Genomic DNA, 16,544 nt, shown 5'->3' with positions numbered 1-16,544 from the left:
CTGGCTGGAAATCTCCAATCAAAATCATTTATGTTCTATCTCAATCCACTCACCGGTTTTGTCATCCACTCTCAACTCTTGGGTGGGGAAGTAATGGTAGTTAGTTTTCATAGAAACAGCTCCTGGGACATGGTCGTAAGAAACGAGACGCAATTTGACATATGTGTTATCTGGAATTGAGCTGGTGACTCTAGCAAATGTCTCCAAGTCTTCAGTTTCCACGTCATTCACGTGCGTGATAAAAACACTTGTCAGAATTCCGTACTGCGCCATAGGACCACCAGAGCTTTTTCTCGAGACATAGACACGAGATGGAATATTTTCCATGAGTTGGCGCACGCCATGATGAGGTTCATGAAGAAGGGCACCACACCAGAACAAGATTCTTGAGGTATTAATACTGTCCGTCTCAACTGTAGGCACAACAATATCCATAACTTGCATCTCTCTGACAATTTTAAACTTCAACTCCTTGTTGTTGTACATGGGTCTCAAGTCTCTCATACCAGTGACCAATTTATCATTCACAGTAAGCAAGATGTCTGAGAATTTCAATGGAGAAATTTCCTTGTCCGAGCGGCGAGCCGAGATTCTCAAGGCTGATAACAACTTGACTTCATCTGGACATTCTTGCTCAAATCTTTCAATCCATTCCTGAGGAACACCTCTTGCTCTGGCTAAAAAGACAGTAATGGTAGCGAATTCGGCATCCAAGATACGTAAAGAGCGGGGGAGATCATTTTGCTTGAGCAGGTCGATAACACTCTTGATATCAACAACGTCCAAAGCAACCCTGTACTGAACGTTGGTCGATCTATCAGCCTGGTCGCCAAGGAAAGTAAGCCAGAAGGCCCTCAAAGTTCCATCGTTATCAACAAGGATACCCGTGTCACATTCCTGCGCAATTTTACTATCAAGCAAAACAACTTCTAAGTTTGTAGCCCTGTATCTAGGGTTGATGTTGCTTGACATTATGTTAAGCGCAGATACAGAACTTGCACTGACGTCATCAGTGACAATTCGATGTCTATAGTTGTACCCAATGAAAAGGGACTTCTCACCTCTCTTCAAAGACGCAGAGGCGATCTTTGGGCTTTGAATATCAGCCTTCACCAATGAGGTATCGTATTTGACAATAGCATAATTCAAGTTTGGGTGCAAGAACACAACCTTTCCAGGGATATCAACAGAGTCTGCAAAAATGAGATAGATGTCACAAACGTCATGGGGAACAAAACGACGAGAAACTAACACATATCCATTCTCAGCATCTATCACCACTCCGTGCCCCACGCTCTTTCTGAATGGGTAGCCGTCAATTGCAATCGGACAGAAAGATCTAATTTGCACAAACGATCTTGAAAGTTTAGAACAAGCAGCTCTATCATCGCCTGACACTGGAATGTCAACAAACCTGGTCTTTTGAGGAGCCATTTCAGTAGGAGGTAACGGTTTATCTTGCAAAGACTTGAAGTCCCAAAGACCCGTAACATCGTTTCTGGTGGCAACCCGGAATTCTGATTGCCAGTGTCTATCCAAGTAGAGAACCATGTTATTTTTGGTGTGCAAATCTGACAAATGACGGAAAGACGCCGCAACTTTTTCACGATCTGGAATGGCTTTCATCACTTCTATGAAAGTGTCCAAGTCTGGCGTAGGCTTGTCGTTAATTTTGTCAAGAACCCATCCAGTGTTATCCAGTCCATTGAAGTCAAACGTGCCAGATGCATCGTTGACATAGACACCTTTGACAGGAATACAATAACATCTGGCAAGTTGATAGGAGAGGTCGTTGAAAGACGCACCTGCAATATCAACAAATCGGTTTGGGGTAATTGCGTGTAAGTCACCAATAGTAATTTTCTGCTTCAATTCGTTTCCACCACGCTGGATCACAAACTCCAACTCTTTTCCAACATTGTCATCCAAGATTACGTCCACCTTGATGAATGTGGAGATGTGCTCCCCGTTAATGGAGATCAAAGTGTCACCTTCTTTGATGAAACCATCTGCTGGACCTTCGGGTAAAACAATGTCACACACCAAAAGCCCCGACTTGTCGGGGAAAAGTTCCCTGGCGCGAGCTTCAGACTCGGGCGTCAATCCTAATCTGCGACACTCGTCAAATGGACGGAACAACCACTCCACCTGAATGTCACCTCGTGTCACAGGAATGCCTTCCTGAATGCACTTTAAGGCTCTGAGTGGTCTGTACACCGGGAGAAAGAAATCAGTGGATGCCTCAGTTGAGCCACCCGCTTGCAAAGCCACAGCTTGTCCGCTTTCGTTCACGACCGGCGATCCCGACGACCCTCCAGATGCACTAGCGGCAGCCTGAATATATTCTGTGTTAAAATCGTTATAGGTCATGGATCCGTAAAATGGGGCGTTTCTGTCCAAGCGGGAAATGAATCCAGCCAAAATCGACAACTTTTCACCCGCATCATTACCAACAACTCTAATTTCGGTACCTACTTTTGCCAAGTCTGGTCTCAACTCGAGCTCCGAAACCACCATGTGCTTGATTTCGGCTGGGTTGAACTGCAAGAAACCAAAGTCATGAATAGGATCTCTATAAATCGGTTTGACGACGGCTTCTTCGTGGTTGTCAAATACAGCATATCCACAGAACGGGCCTGGCCCAACGACATGGCGATTTGTAAGAATGATACCTCGCGTAGCGTCAACAACAAATCCTGTGGCTTCACTGGTGAGGCAAACTTCGGTGTCGAAGTTGGTGATGTTAGAAAAATGCACAGACACAACACTCTTTATGACCTTGGTAATTGTTTCACTCCACGCGGTGTTGTTTCCTGCAGCCACATCGAAGACTTGGTGGTTGATTTCCTCCTCTTCGACATATTCGTCCAGTTCACTGTCAGATGCCACTGGTGCCTGTTTTTTGAATGGCCGGTCTTCATATCCATTAGAGGCCTTTCTCTTCTCAAACATTTTCTATAAGTTTCTAAAAGATAAAAAAAAAACTCTTCAAATGTCGCACGTAAAAAAAGCTTGTGTCGACCACACTTGAACTATGATCGCTTATAAATAATATAGCGTCTTCTCTGATCTTGCCGAGTGCGCGTACGAGCCATTGCCATCTCGAGTAGTTATGAAAATTTGAAATTCCTGCGTGATACGAGACGTTCTTGTGCAGAGGCAACAATTGAAATTCCTGAACACAGTCCTAAATTTGCGCCGCTAAACACGTAATCCATGTCTTTGCTGGTCCCAAGTTGGAAATTCGATTCCCGCTTACGTCAAGTCGACAGCGGCAAGTCTTGGCTAGTTTCTGGTGGTGGGGTTCCCAAAGACTTGACTTTTTCGCGTAATCGCCGCGCCCATGTATTGTAGTATTCGATCTGCGACGGCTTATCGAACATCACAGAAGGGTCAATAAAGGAGCCGAGCCCACGAACAATCTCCCAGCCTTTTCCAAGCTTTGCCTCAATTTCTTTTTCACGTGTAGTATCTTCAACTGTCCAATCATTGTGCACGTACTTCAACTCCAAATCTAAGGCCCACGGCTGACCCTTGACTGATTCCTCAACTCGGTTGATCCATTCGATCATGACTTTCTTCATGAGATTTCCCTTTTGATATTGAAAGAGCTGGTCCTGGAACTCAGATTTTTTCCCGATTGTATTTTTGAATAGCTTGTCATTGATTCGGACATATGCAGCATGTATCAAGCCGCACGCTAATAGCCATTCGTTTCTTCTCACAAATTTATATCGCTCGGCTACAAACATTTCTAAAAGATGTGGAGTTACCGAAGCAGGGATGTAGAAATTATTGGCAAATGACACAAAGTCTGGGATAGACAATTGCTTGAGATACCGCGATGAAGACGGCGAGCATGTTTGCGGGTTCTTCGCAGGCGAAGTTCTTGGGGTTTTGAAAATGTCTCGCGTGGGACTTGTCGCCAGCGACTTCAAGGGAGTATTGAAAGGAGACTCTTGATTGAAAGGAGACACTTGATTGAAAGGAGAATTTTTTTTGAGCTCGTGCATTGCCTTTCCATCTGGGTTGAAAGGCGTACCCACCGCCTTTTGGGGGGGTTCGTCTTGTATGCCCAGAAGTTTTTGAAGCTTTCTCAACGGTGACCCCACTGTGGGCGTGAATGGCCGTTTTTTGGATGGCAGCATCTCATCCGCGAAAAGCTTCTTTGGAGTTGAAGCTGGTGTGGACATTGAAGACATGACTTTATCCTGGATATCATCTAAAAGCTTCTCGAGAAACTTTGGCTGAACAGGCACTTTTTGTAGATTTGGCGTCGGAAGCGAAAACTTTTGTTGATATCTCTCGACTGTCAAGTATGTGCATAAGTGGTATCGGGCGACATCGGCCTTGTGAGGGAGTATAGGGAGTTTTTGCAAACTCAACTGATAGACTGAGTCAATGTATGAGAGAAGAGCTGGAGGGTATGCTCCTGCAAAATTGGGAACGATATCCTTCAATGATTGCTGAATGTGAGACCTGTTCATATTCGAATCAGTATTTCCAGACTTTCGGAAGAAAGTACCTGAGAGTGAACGGTATGTAGAGGCAGAAGAGGAAATTAAACCTGACCTAGGGCTTGCGAGCATGAGGTTAGGGTTCGACCTTCGCTGCTTAAGCCGCGCACTAGTGTAAATACATAAGAGAAATGAGCGGCACATTCCCAGACATTATGTGGCACATATTGTGATCATTGTAGAAATACCTACTTTGATAAGCGAACCACCAGCAGGACGCATACCGAAACTCCATGGTTTTCTAGATAGCGAAAAATGAGACCCTGTCTCCGCCGAGTCTCTCAGCGCTAGTTCAATACTACATGTTCTACACCAGTGCACCGCGATTCGCGATTTGTCTGGCCAACCAGAGCCAATGGAAATCACCCCTGGTCAAGAAACATCAATCTACGTCAAAAATAATCCATACAAAGATGTTGACCAGAAGTATCCTCAGAGTGGCAGTGCCAGTGCGTCAGCTCAGCACCACTGCTATGTTGAGACAGCAGCCTGCTCTCTACGACGAGGCTCAGTACAAGCCAAATGAAATCATTTCCGGTGCACCAAAGGACATGACCACGGAAAGAGTCGTTAGAATCTTCAAGGAGTCTAAACCTGCCACGCAGTCGGGCAACCACAACGGTAAGTTCTGGAAGTTGGACTGGGATGTTTTGGGCAAGGGCAATAGATGGGAGAACGACTTGATGGGATACCAGGGAAGTGCCGACTACATGCAAGGAACGATAATGAAGTTTGACACAAAGGACTCGGCCATCAAGTTTGCTGAAGGCCAAGGCTGGTCATTCTACGTACAAGAGCCTAAGAAGAGACATTTCAGAAAAAAGGAGTACGCCATGAACTTTGCTCATTCCCCTGGCCCATTGAAGCACATCAGAACAAAGTAAAGGAGAAGGGAACCATCGTATAGAATAATGCAGTCATCAGGATATTCTGGCCGTAAGTGGATTGTATCTTCCCCTATGATACAACTTGAAAGCGCTCTTTTGAGACGCATGTTTTGAGACTAGGCTGACGTACCATCGCACCCATATATCGCAGTACCCAAGTGATGGTTCGCTTAACCTGGTGTTCATAATGACAGAGTATGATGCGCGTCGACCACTGGTATTTGCAAGTTTTTCGATCAGCCTTTCTCTGGCCATGTCATCAGGACATACAGCGCCTATACTGGAGGTCCTGGTTTTCAAAAATCAGAAACCACCAAGAAATTCTTCACGATGTATATTGGCGTTGGTCATGCGGCTACCTACACCTGCACCTTTCACCGTTCGACATAAAGCTGGGACTATTGAGACCTCTTGCTGCAGAGCAGGCACGAGGAAAAACAAATCAAGCTTAAAATAATGCAGTAAAAAAAACACGTAGAACAGTGGATTTACACTATTCCCCTCTGTGTGTCTGTCTGTCATTTGGGCAATCAATGGCTCGAAAGCAGGCAAGCTCGCTCTCCATACACACCCTTGCAGGACGCGAAGCACAACTCGGGTGAAGTTTTCCTGTTGTCACTAGACCTCACCAACAAAACCTCACCCAATCAGGGAAAATCCGGTCCATCTCCTGATAAAAAATTGGAGACTGAGTATTGCTGGTCTGTTCATACTGTCGTCTAGCTGTGGTATACCAACACACAGAAAGCTTACTTTACTATAGCGATTATCGCCATTTTCTTGTACGCATACACAAGCTAAACATACTGTATAGACATGTCCTTACAACGAAGCAGAGGGGGTGGAAGGAACAGACCTCGGTCATATGGACCCTCGAAATCAGCCCTGTCACGGGCATCATACTTTACCGATGAGCGGTATTCCCAGAGTAGTGGTCTAGATGCTGATTCTAACGTACCCAAGGGCCCCAGATCCAGCATTTACGGGGCAGGTAGATCTTCCAGATGGGGTGAACACCATCATGATCTGAGACCATACACATCCCGAGATTCTTCACCTCATTCGACTTCTTCTGTTGCAGAAGATGTGGAAAATACTCTCATCCCAATGGAAGGAACGGACCCACATACAGGCATCAATCCTGGCGATTCGAAATTTGATCTCCAAATGCATAATCAGAGCTACTTATCACTGCGACAACTCCTGGTCCCTGTTGATATCCTGAAAAACTACAGGGTTGTATACGACCCTGAGTTGGACAAATCACTCAGCAAAAGCGAAAAGAAAACGAGGCATCGCAAACTCCATTTTCAATCTGCTGATATGCAACACGACACTGATCCGAGGGTCAAGATTGGAATACATCACTACTTGTCCAAGCCACACAAGCTTTCAAAAAAAATCCCATTCAAGCAACTCCCAAGAGTGCGCCTCGTATACGATAAAGACTCTTTAGGGTCGCCCCCACAGTCTGAATTGGTGGCGTGGGACCTACCTGCCTCCACTAGTGAGGTATACCTTCTCAATTTCATCGAATCCTTTGGCAACCCGGTGAAATCAATCAAGTTTATCAACGATCCTAAAAATGCTGTACCATTGGGGATAGCAACATTTACATTCCAAGGAAATCTAGAAAGGGCGCTGCAACTAGCTAAAGAATTCCTAAGGAAAGTGAGATCAGAACCACAGAAAATAGACGGGATGGAACTCAAAGTCACACTAAATGACGCTGCAGATAAGATTCTCAATACGAAAATGAAACAGGCTCAAGATAGATTACTAAGTGATCACATCTCGCGTGAAAAGGAGGAAAGGCGAAAACAAGAAGCCAAGAAGAGAAAGGACGCCGAGGAAGAAAAGATTGCAGTATCCTCCCCTGCTTCGGAAAAGCCAAGTGAGCCAGTGGAGTCAGACCCGTTGAAAGACTTGGCAAACACCACAACCCTTTCTCATAAACATAAGAATAAGGTCATAAAGGGTGTATTTATACCATCCGAATTGGTAAAGTATGTGAAGGATAGGCCATTCTTATTCATTAGCCAAAAATACTTGCCCACCACGAATATCTCGACTCAAGATGTCAAGAAAGTCTTGATGAAATACGACTGGACGCGTGTTTTACTAGATCGAACAGGATTTTACATCGTCTTTAACACTTTGAAAGAATGTCACCGGTGTTTCATCAACGAGGATGGTCTTCGGTTTTTTGAGTTCCGGATGTATATGGAGATGTGCGTGCCTGAGAATTTCAAAGAGAACATTACACATAGCTCATCGTCGACAAATGCGGGTAACAATGAAGTAGATGAGGCTGTTAACTTGTTGATTAAGGACTTTCAAAGCTTTTTGGGAAAGGATATCCGAGAGCGCATCATAGCGCCTCTAATCCTCGATCTATTAAACCCAAACGATTATCCAGAACTCATGAGTGTTCTTAAAGAGCAAGAAAAAGAGAAGGAAGAACAGAGAAGGAAAGTTTTGGAGGCTTCAAAGTTCAATAAGCCTCCTACCACAATCTCGCCTCACAGTTTAGTATCATCTGGCGTGAATAGTACAAAGAAGGGCCCTGATAGCTCACATGTCATGAGTTTGCCAAGCTTCTCAAAAAAACTTGGGTCTCTATCTAATAACAAGAAGAAAAGAAGGAGTTTGTTTCCTATGCAGCATGCTTTGAATTATGATGATCATGACTCTGAGGATTCCGAAGAAGATGATTCTAGCAGAGGGACGACCCCAATACCCAGCTCTAAGAGGGAACTTGAATCTCCTCCAACGCCTACTGAAGAAGAGCCTCACAAAAGACATAAGAGTTCTAAACTCAGGGAGAGCCTCTTGTATGATGAAACGTCGGATGATGATATGGATGTGGGATCTAAGAGCAGACATGAACTGGACGAGTCTCGGCTGGCCGATATACAGAAATCTGGTCCTGAAATGAAACCGGATAGGCCAATTGCGAAGCTTGAGAATGATCTGAGGTATGGGTTCACAGAGTCATCCTGTCCCAAACTTGCCTACGATGAAGAAGAGCCGCAGGCGGGAAGTATTTTCGATTTGGCCAGATTTAAGCAAATCATCAAAGATGATGAAGATCTCGCTTTGGCACGTAAAGTCCTTACAGGCACTGCTCCTTCTGTTATTGAACATCCTCAATATTGGGCATGGAAGCAAAATCAATCTGCCTCAAGCGCAATTATTTCAGAGGAAGAGTCGATTGGCCTTCTTTCAGAACGCTTGGAATGTGATACGGGATCTTTCAAGAGTCAGGGCTTCAGAAAAATTGCTGACGCCGACAAGATTGAGTATTTGCCACACAGAAAAAAAATCCACAAGCCACTCAAAACTGTTCAAAACGATTCGGAGGAAAATAACACCACAGGAGGAAGCACAAGCAATGCGAATAACAATGTGCAAAGCTCACGTGTTAATAGAGCAAACAATAGAAGATTTGCCGCCGACATCAGCGCTCAAAAACAAATATTGAGCTCAGAATCGGATATTTTGAACCTAAACGCCTTGAACAAGAGAAAGAAGCCGGTTTCTTTTGCGCGTTCTGCGATTCATAATTGGGGCTTGTACGCCTTGGAGCCTATTGCTGCAAAGGAGATGATCATAGAATACGTCGGGGAGAGTATCCGGCAACAAGTGGCCGAACATCGTGAAAAAAGCTACCTCAGAACGGGTATTGGTTCCTCGTACTTGTTTCGTATTGATGAGAATATTGTGATCGACGCTACGAAAAAAGGAGGTATTGCGCGATTTATTAACCACTGTTGTAATCCAAGTTGCACCGCCAAGATAATCAAAGTTGACGGAAAAAGAAGAATTGTCATATACGCATTGAAGGACATTGAAGCCAATGAAGAGCTCACATATGACTACAAGTTTGAGAGGGAAACGAATGATGAAGAGAGGATCAGATGTCTTTGCGGAGCGCCTGGTTGCAAGGGATATTTGAACTAAATACATATTAGCACAATCAGTATCCATATAAAGCAAATGATTAAACAATATGAAAATCGACAATTTTTCACTTGGTGCTATGTATATCTCTTCAGCTCATACTTGTTCGACAACATTTGAATAGCTGGGACAGTCGTAGGTTACATACGAGATGATACTTTTCACGCGCACAATAGAGAGCAGGCATTTATCATTTCCACTCATCGATATTTATGTGGCGTGATCTATCTGTATCTGAAATGCAGTAGCACATAGACTTCTGCCAGTATCATGCTATCCATCTCCTTGGTTTTAATTCTTGAAACGTCTATGATGCAAACCTTCGCGACTTGCAGACGCGCGGCGAGCTTTTCGAAACCAAGACACATAAATTTAGATGAAAAATACCGTTTCCAGTAGCTTTAACGATAGGCAACCAGCTACACTCAGGGTGCCATGCTTCTAGGAAGACAGACAACATTCAAAAAGCAAGAAATTGTGCGAACTGCCGTGCAATGCAATGGCTTCCGAAGCACAACTCATGCGCTACAGTACCGCAGACTGATTCAGGTGCTGTCGGATCTTAGGTTGTTGGTGAGAACCGGCAAAAGAAGGCTCACTAAAAAAACGTCAAATTATGATAACACTCTCACGCTTTATGATAACAAATCTTCCTTCTTAGACCCAAAGATCATCTCTGATAACGTTCCTACTTTAAAATATGATCCGTCAGATCTAAGCTGGGATCTTGGAGGGCAGACAGAAGAAACGGCATTGAGTCCGCTTTATCAAATTGTAAGGAAGCTCATTGATGACAACAAAGGATGTATTTGCTTGATCCAAGTTGGTGGATTTTATGAGTTGTATTTTGAACAGGCTTCTACCATTGGGCCCAAACTTGGTATTAAAGTTGCAACTCGAAAGGCACTGAACAACGCCATACCTATGGCAGGGTTTCCGCTCCATCAATTACAGAAATTTGTCAAAACCCTTGTACATGACTTACAGATGAATGTCGCTATCATTGATCAATACGATCACATTCAAAGCGACACGGACCTTAAGCACAGGAAAATATCAAGAATAGTCTCGCCCGGGACGTTGGTGGATGAATCTTTCATGAACTTTTCGCAGAACAACTATTTGGTAGCTATTTCTCCTGGCTTCAAACCAGGAGCTCATCCTGATCCAGACATGCCGGTTGGCTTACTGTGGGTAGATATTTCTGTGGGCGAATTTTACGTTCAACAGACGACCTTGGGGGAGCTAGCCGACGATCTAAAAAGAATCAACCCTAGTGAAGTCATTCTTCCCAAAGAATTCCATATATCGGAAACCAACTCCGATCATTTCTTGACAATGGCGGATTTGAAAAAATATTTTGTCCGATATCACAAAACCACCTATAAAGATTTTAAAATGCATATACAGAAAGACGTTTTGTCGACAAGAAAAGTTCTTGAGGACTTCACAGTCCGCGAAGAGGCTGCCATGAACATAGTTCTCTCATATGTCAACGTGAATTTGCCCGAAAGAAAGTTGGTCCTTGAACAACCTTCGAGGTATCTCAATAAGAATTACTTGGCCATGGACTCACGTACAAGAGATGCTCTCGAACTAACTGGAAGATCCACTTTTGGTTCTATTTCTGTCGTTGGATCTTTACTCAATACCATAAAAAGGACAAAAACTGCCTCGGGATCGCGCCTTCTATCTCAATGGGTTTTACTGCCCATTTTGGATGAAAAGAAACTTGAAAGAAGACTAGACTTTGTCTCCCTATTTAAAAACAATGTCCATTTGACTTTAGAAACAACGAAGCAGTTGAGTTTCATAGGAGACTCTGTGCGGTCGCTACAAAAGCTAGCTCTCAAAACAGGATCTGCGCTGACCCATTTACAGAATATTGCCTTAGGACTCTCTCAGTTAGAGAAACTTAGAGATTTGTTGAAAAATACATCACAGTCTCTTGAGACAAAGGAATCCATTCTTCTTAAAGAATTTGTTGAAGAATTCAAAATACCAGCCGGGATTTCCGACAAGATATTCAACACATTATTGATAGAAGACAACAACAATATGAGCACAGATGAATTATCTCAGAATTCTGAATTTCTTCCAAACTTGACACTGCAAGAAGTTGAACCGCAACAAAAGCCCTTGACTCACTCATCAGAGTCATCAGTTGTCTTCACGGTTAACAAAAACTACAACAAGACTTTAGCACGTCTTCATGCAGATCTCGAAAAATTTCGACAACAAGAGTCCGATATCTTGAGTTTTATACACTCAATTTCTACACTAATTGACCCGAGAGCATCTGTGAGCCATCGAGAGCAGTCTGGTAGGCATTCTAATGCTATATATGTGAAGTGCAGAGCCAAGTTTATTGATGAGATTGAGGCCCAATTGATATCCGAAATTGGTGCGGACATCCGAGACAAGCAAAAAACTTGCATTGTCATGAAAACAGTCAAATGGACGGATACGGTCGAAAGAAAAACCGAAGTCAATCGAGCAATCCTTGATCTCGAAAGAAAAATCATAGAAGAAGTTAGTCAGGAGGTGTTGACACATATTTCCACCATCAGGGCAGCCAGTCGCTGTGCAGATTTTGTGGATGTTACATCTTCCTTTGGTGCACTATCAAGAGAGAATTCTTGGGCTCGGCCCAGATTTGCTTCCACAAAAATACTTTCAGTGACGGATGGAAGGCATGCTGTTGTTGAATCTAGTCTAAAAGATAATGGGAAATCTTTTGTCGCAAATGACACTAAGTTGGGAAGTGACGGCAATTTGTGGATCATTTCAGGCCCGAACATGGGCGGAAAGAGTACATATCTCAGACAAAATGCTCTCATTGTGATTTTGGCGCAGATTGGCTGTTTCGTACCAGCCAAAAGAGCCAATGTATGCATTGTTGATCGCTTGTTTACCCGAGTTGGTGCCTCTGATGATCTCTTTAGCGATTTGAGTACATTTATGGTTGAAATGATTGAGACAAGCAATATTTTGAAAAATGCCACAAGCCGCTCATTGGCGATTGTTGATGAAATAGGAAGGGGAACCAGTGGAAAAGAAGGGCTTGCCATTGCGTACGCGACCCTTCTTCATTTGTTGGAAGTTAACAAATGTCGTACGTTGTTTGCGACGCATTTTGGTCCCGAGCTCAAGAATTTGTTGGAGATTGACAAGATCAATCAAAGCAAGATACGGTTCTACAAAACGCAGGTCTCGAGCTCTGGCGGAAAACATATATTCAAACATACTCTCGTGCCGGGAATTAGTGAAAAGTCATACGCGGTAGAAGTTGCTGAACTTGCGGGCTTTCCCAGGTCTGCACTCAAGCATGCCGAAAGAGCGTTGTCTCTTCTCTGAGCTCGATTTTGATGGTCCTAGCGTGTAACTTCGAGTTTCCACAAAATGTACTGCGAGAATATGTTATTTTTAGCGTGAAAACACCCCAGAATGTCAGTTCTACTGAAATACTCACACCTATTTGATGTGGGTGTCTATATCGGAATAAAATGTATAAACCAACGTCTTTATTTCTCTTCGTTTTGCTCTTTGGCGAGATTCTGGCTTACCATTTGTTGGAGTTGTTGCAAGGCTTGATTTGGGGCATCATTATGCATTCTGGCATGTGGTTGAGCTTGAGCCCAACGGTTTTCCGGATGGGAATTTTGTGCATAGTGTTGTACTGGATATCCCTGAGACGACATGTGAGGTTGATATGGCTGTCCGTATTGTTGTGGATTGCCGAAGTGTTGCATATTGGAGAACCCAACGGGCGGCTGGCCATATGATTGTTCTTGGTATTGTTGAGATGGCGTAGCAAGGGCAGGGTTGTATGGCTGGACATACGGGTTTGAATAAGATTGTGCATAGGGTTCAATCTGATGAGTAGGTGCATAGGCTTGCTGTTGCGCATATGGCTGCTGCATTGGAAATTGACTATGATGGCCGGGACTTGATTGAGGTTGACCATATGCGCTGCTTTGTATCTGGGTAAATGACATACCATAGTTGCTTGGAGGCTGAGTGAACGCGGGACTATGCAAGGCGGGGTTGTAATGCTGGAGTTTTGGGTGCAGATTACCTTGAGTACTGGGCCTTTCTGTTGGTTTGGGCGCAAATCCATAAGAGACAAAACTATTCTCAGGCTTTGAAGCGGCTGGTTTTTTCTTTTGCGTGGTGTCACCACTGTCTTGTTTCTTCTGCTTCCTCTTACGATTCTTTTCTTGCTTAGCAGCTAATTCTTGCTCATCGTCAGAATATTCTTGCTCATCTTCAGGAAGTTCTTCGTCATGACAATTACTGGCATCTGTTCCTTTGAGCTTTTTGAGGGCATCTGTGTAGACAAACTGAGAGCTGGGGACGACGTAAAAGATCTTGCTTCCCTTCTTGTCCTTGATTTTTTCGAACTCCGCCTCTGAATTAAACTTGACCCTGTAATTCGGCGCTTGTAAACGCCCAAAAGTCTCGAAAAGCGGGCCCAATAGTTGTCTGTCCTCGAAACAGAGAACTGAATCATCTTTCAAAATTCTAAACTCCCCAGACACATTTGCTTTAATGATGGCACTCTTTTCCACTAGTCCGGTCAAGGTGCCAATGTACTCTAGAGGAGCATTTTCCGGCACTGCATAATCAGCCGGTAGGGAGTTTGCTTTCTCATCAGCCACTTCATTTTTAGACATGATAGGACCAGCAATCGCCTCGTCCTCTTCATCTACTTCGTCGACTGGGTCATCATTCTTAGATTGAGTCATCTCAGAGTCGGAATCAGAATCGTCAGACGAGTCACTGGAAGTATCACTCAGTGAAGAATCATCATCCGTGTTTGATTCGGCAGCAGAGCTTGAGTCACCGTCGCTATCGATTTGGATTTCATCGTCCGAAAACGAGTCAATTTTTTCATCTGGCTTTGATTCTGGAGCATCGCCAAGAGATTTGGGGTCATTTTCTTCCCGAGTACTGGCCCCTTCGGACATGAATGGTTCCAAGGAATTCGTGATGGCCTTATCCGAGTTTGAATCTTCGGATTCGGCAGCCAAAGCTTGTCCACTAAGACCATCGGCGATTATGTCATTCTCTGTAACGTTCTCCAGGTCTTTGTCTGATGGCAGTTCTTCAGTCGTTTTAGACTCGATATCTATTCCGCGCCCGTCTATGCTGGCGGACTCTTCGAGTACAACATGGTGATCAATCCTTTCGTTGGATTCGATGATTTGAGCTGAATCGGCTGGAGAGGCTTGCTGAAAGGTAGTGCCACACGTGACATTTTCTTTCATACTGACGTCTGAAGATAATCCCATTGCAGATGACTCCATAATGTCCAGTGAGGTTTAGGCTCATGCCGTCAGTTGCAGCCGTGATGAGCTTCTCATGTGGAATAAAGGTGCACGGGTGTAAATCATGACCAGAGCAGCCTAGTATGAGACGTGTACAGTCAATTTACGAAGGCGAAAAACATGTTAATTTGTGTCTTATGAGCCGCTTCAGGTCGGATATATCTGAGACGTCTCCGAGAAAATCTACGGTCGCGGTCATTGGACATTCAAATGCATCGACTCACCATCTACTTCTATTGGCTATTCTGCAACTTGAATCAGTCTCCAAACGAGGGCGTGCCCACTCATTAGAATGATATGCAGTCATGAACAAGTTATTGTCAACTTTAAATAAACTCCCAGACTAATATAGAAAAGCTAAGTACGTTAAGTGGCCGGTTCTGTGGAGGCGACGATAACACAAATCTCAAACTGAAGGGCGGCATTCCCTGAAATGTCGCAGACGTCGTCCTCGCACTAAAAACATGCAGGTGCTGTCGGATTGTTTCGGTTATTCCCCTTCGGGCAAAAATCACTTATGAGCGCAACAATGTGAAATGATGATCTGTTGCGATCTGCGAATACATCACGCAGATGTGCCTCGGAAATCAAGGCACAGTTTAAGTGAACCCGGTTGTCACCTACAACTACCTCCCAAGAACAAAGAACCTCAACCGCTGGTGTAGGTACATGGTCTTGTAGCAACGTATCCCCCGGAAATTGCACTATTCATATCACATCTGTAAGTTCCGGGTGTAATTATTGGTAATTTCAAGAAAAGTTTGCGGACGCAGGCCCGCGACATCAAGAAAGTAATGTCGTCTACAAGCGTGAGAGGGTTATTATCCCCAAGTCCAATACCCCTGTTCGTAAACATTTGTTACATAAACCCCTCCTTCGAAAATTATTCTTAAATCCTCTCAGGGCATCACAGTAAAAAAAATTGACTTTTGCCTCGCAACAACATGATGCATATCAAGGGGTCTCATATATCTCCTTTTTTCGATTGGACAAGGCTTATGAATATACAGTCAATAAGGTGCACCTGTGTACTGGTATGCAGATAAGCCCAATTCTTACGAACACGTCTGTTCGGGCAGCGTTAAGAGCCTCAGCTATCTCCTTCTTTCTTCTCGTATTTTTCTTCTCGTGCCAAAAATGAATCCTCTCAGACTTCTATATGTCTTGGCCTTGCCGCTTCTTGCTTTGTGTACAGCAAATCTTGCCTTGGCGCCAGAAGAATTAAAGCATCTTGAAGGGGACCCCGAGGTCACGCATTTTGCCCAGTTTTCCATTGGCCTCCAGAAGTCGGAAACGGAGCTTGAGCATTTGGGTGACTTGAAGTTTGCGCTCTTTGGAAGCGTCGTTCCCATCACCGTCGCCAACTTCATCACCAGTATCGAGCAGGAAATCAATGGCTACACCAACTCTATTATCCACAGAGTGGTCAAGGGCGTTATTGCGCAGGGCGGCTTCTTGAAGAAAGTGGCCTGGAAAGAGTACGAGCCAATTGCCTACGAGAGATTCCCATGTGAAAACTTCCAGATTCTCCACAACAAGCCCGGCCGTATCTCGTTGGCCAGCACCCAGGACGACACCAACGGGATGTCGTTTTTTATCTCCATTCCGCAAAGCACCCTGTATTTCGACAACAAGTACGTGGTCTTTGGCCAGCTCGTGCTGGGCTTCGACGTTCTCCAGCAGATCAGCGAGACCCCCGTCAATGGAGAGACCCCCATTGGCGAAATCGTGATCACCAAGTCTGTCTACATGGACCCATCCTCTGTGCCCATGGTCATGGACTTTGGCGCGGTCACCGGCGAGTACTCGCTTTTCATTTACGGCGCCATAGCCTCGGCCGTGCTCTT

At 44.4% G+C, this 16,544-nt stretch overlaps 7 protein-coding genes across 7 annotated transcripts in view; 4 read left to right on the top strand and 3 right to left on the bottom strand.

The window, feature by feature from the left end:
• Positions 1–24: 24 nt before the first annotated feature.
• NMA111 (Nma111p) lies at positions 25–2,952 on the bottom strand (the record flags this gene model as incomplete). The annotated part of the gene is made up of 1 exon (XM_018856959.1): positions 25–2,952. One exon carries the CDS (start codon positions 2,950–2,952, stop codon positions 25–27), a length of 2,928 nt encoding a protein of 975 aa, XP_018714058.1.
• A 308-nt stretch (positions 2,953–3,260) lies between these two features.
• On the bottom strand, positions 3,261–4,487 carry METBIDRAFT_36327 (origin recognition complex subunit 6; the record flags this gene model as incomplete). Its single annotated transcript, XM_018856723.1, has 2 exons — positions 3,261–3,958; positions 4,043–4,487. The coding sequence occupies 2 exons, from the start codon at positions 4,485–4,487 to the stop codon at positions 3,261–3,263; spliced, it is 1,143 nt and encodes a 380-aa protein (XP_018714057.1).
• A 443-nt stretch (positions 4,488–4,930) lies between these two features.
• On the top strand, positions 4,931–5,401 carry METBIDRAFT_37748 (uncharacterized protein; the record flags this gene model as incomplete). Its single annotated transcript, XM_018856909.1, has 1 exon — positions 4,931–5,401. One exon carries the CDS (start codon positions 4,931–4,933, stop codon positions 5,399–5,401), a length of 471 nt encoding a protein of 156 aa, XP_018714056.1.
• Positions 5,402–6,034: 633 nt separating this feature from the next.
• SET1 (histone methyltransferase) lies at positions 6,035–9,633 on the top strand (the record flags this gene model as incomplete). Its single annotated transcript, XM_018855532.1, has 1 exon — positions 6,035–9,633. A coding segment is annotated over exon 1 (3,142 nt), but the record flags the coding sequence as incomplete, so codon positions are not given.
• A 233-nt stretch (positions 9,634–9,866) lies between these two features.
• METBIDRAFT_76563 (mismatch repair ATPase) lies at positions 9,867–12,724 on the top strand (the record flags this gene model as incomplete). Its single annotated transcript, XM_018858553.1, has 2 exons — positions 9,867–9,897; positions 10,080–12,724. The coding sequence occupies 2 exons, from the start codon at positions 9,867–9,869 to the stop codon at positions 12,722–12,724; spliced, it is 2,676 nt and encodes an 891-aa protein (XP_018714054.1).
• Positions 12,725–13,686: 962 nt separating this feature from the next.
• Positions 13,687–14,115, bottom strand: METBIDRAFT_35253 (RNA-binding snoRNP assembly protein; the record flags this gene model as incomplete). The annotated part of the gene is made up of 1 exon (XM_018856586.1): positions 13,687–14,115. A coding segment is annotated over one exon (429 nt), but the record flags the coding sequence as incomplete, so codon positions are not given.
• Positions 14,116–15,834: 1,719 nt separating this feature from the next.
• The window catches only part of METBIDRAFT_9821 (peptidylprolyl isomerase), a gene marked incomplete at both ends in the record, with an annotated part of 816 nt that continues 106 nt past the window's right edge, over positions 15,835–16,544 (top strand). The window contains one exon of the mRNA XM_018859466.1: positions 15,835–16,499. Within this exon, the coding sequence (XP_018714052.1) occupies positions 15,835–16,499 (665 nt within the window). The remainder of the gene's footprint in view (positions 16,500–16,544) is intronic.

Source organism: Metschnikowia bicuspidata (genome assembly GCF_001664035.1).
Source record: "Metschnikowia bicuspidata var. bicuspidata NRRL YB-4993 chromosome Unknown METBIscaffold_1, whole genome shotgun sequence".
Classification (NCBI taxonomy): domain Eukaryota; kingdom Fungi; phylum Ascomycota; class Pichiomycetes; order Serinales; family Metschnikowiaceae; genus Metschnikowia; species Metschnikowia bicuspidata.
Note: the sequence above shows the minus strand (reverse complement) of the source record. Positions and strands in the feature narration are given on the sequence as shown.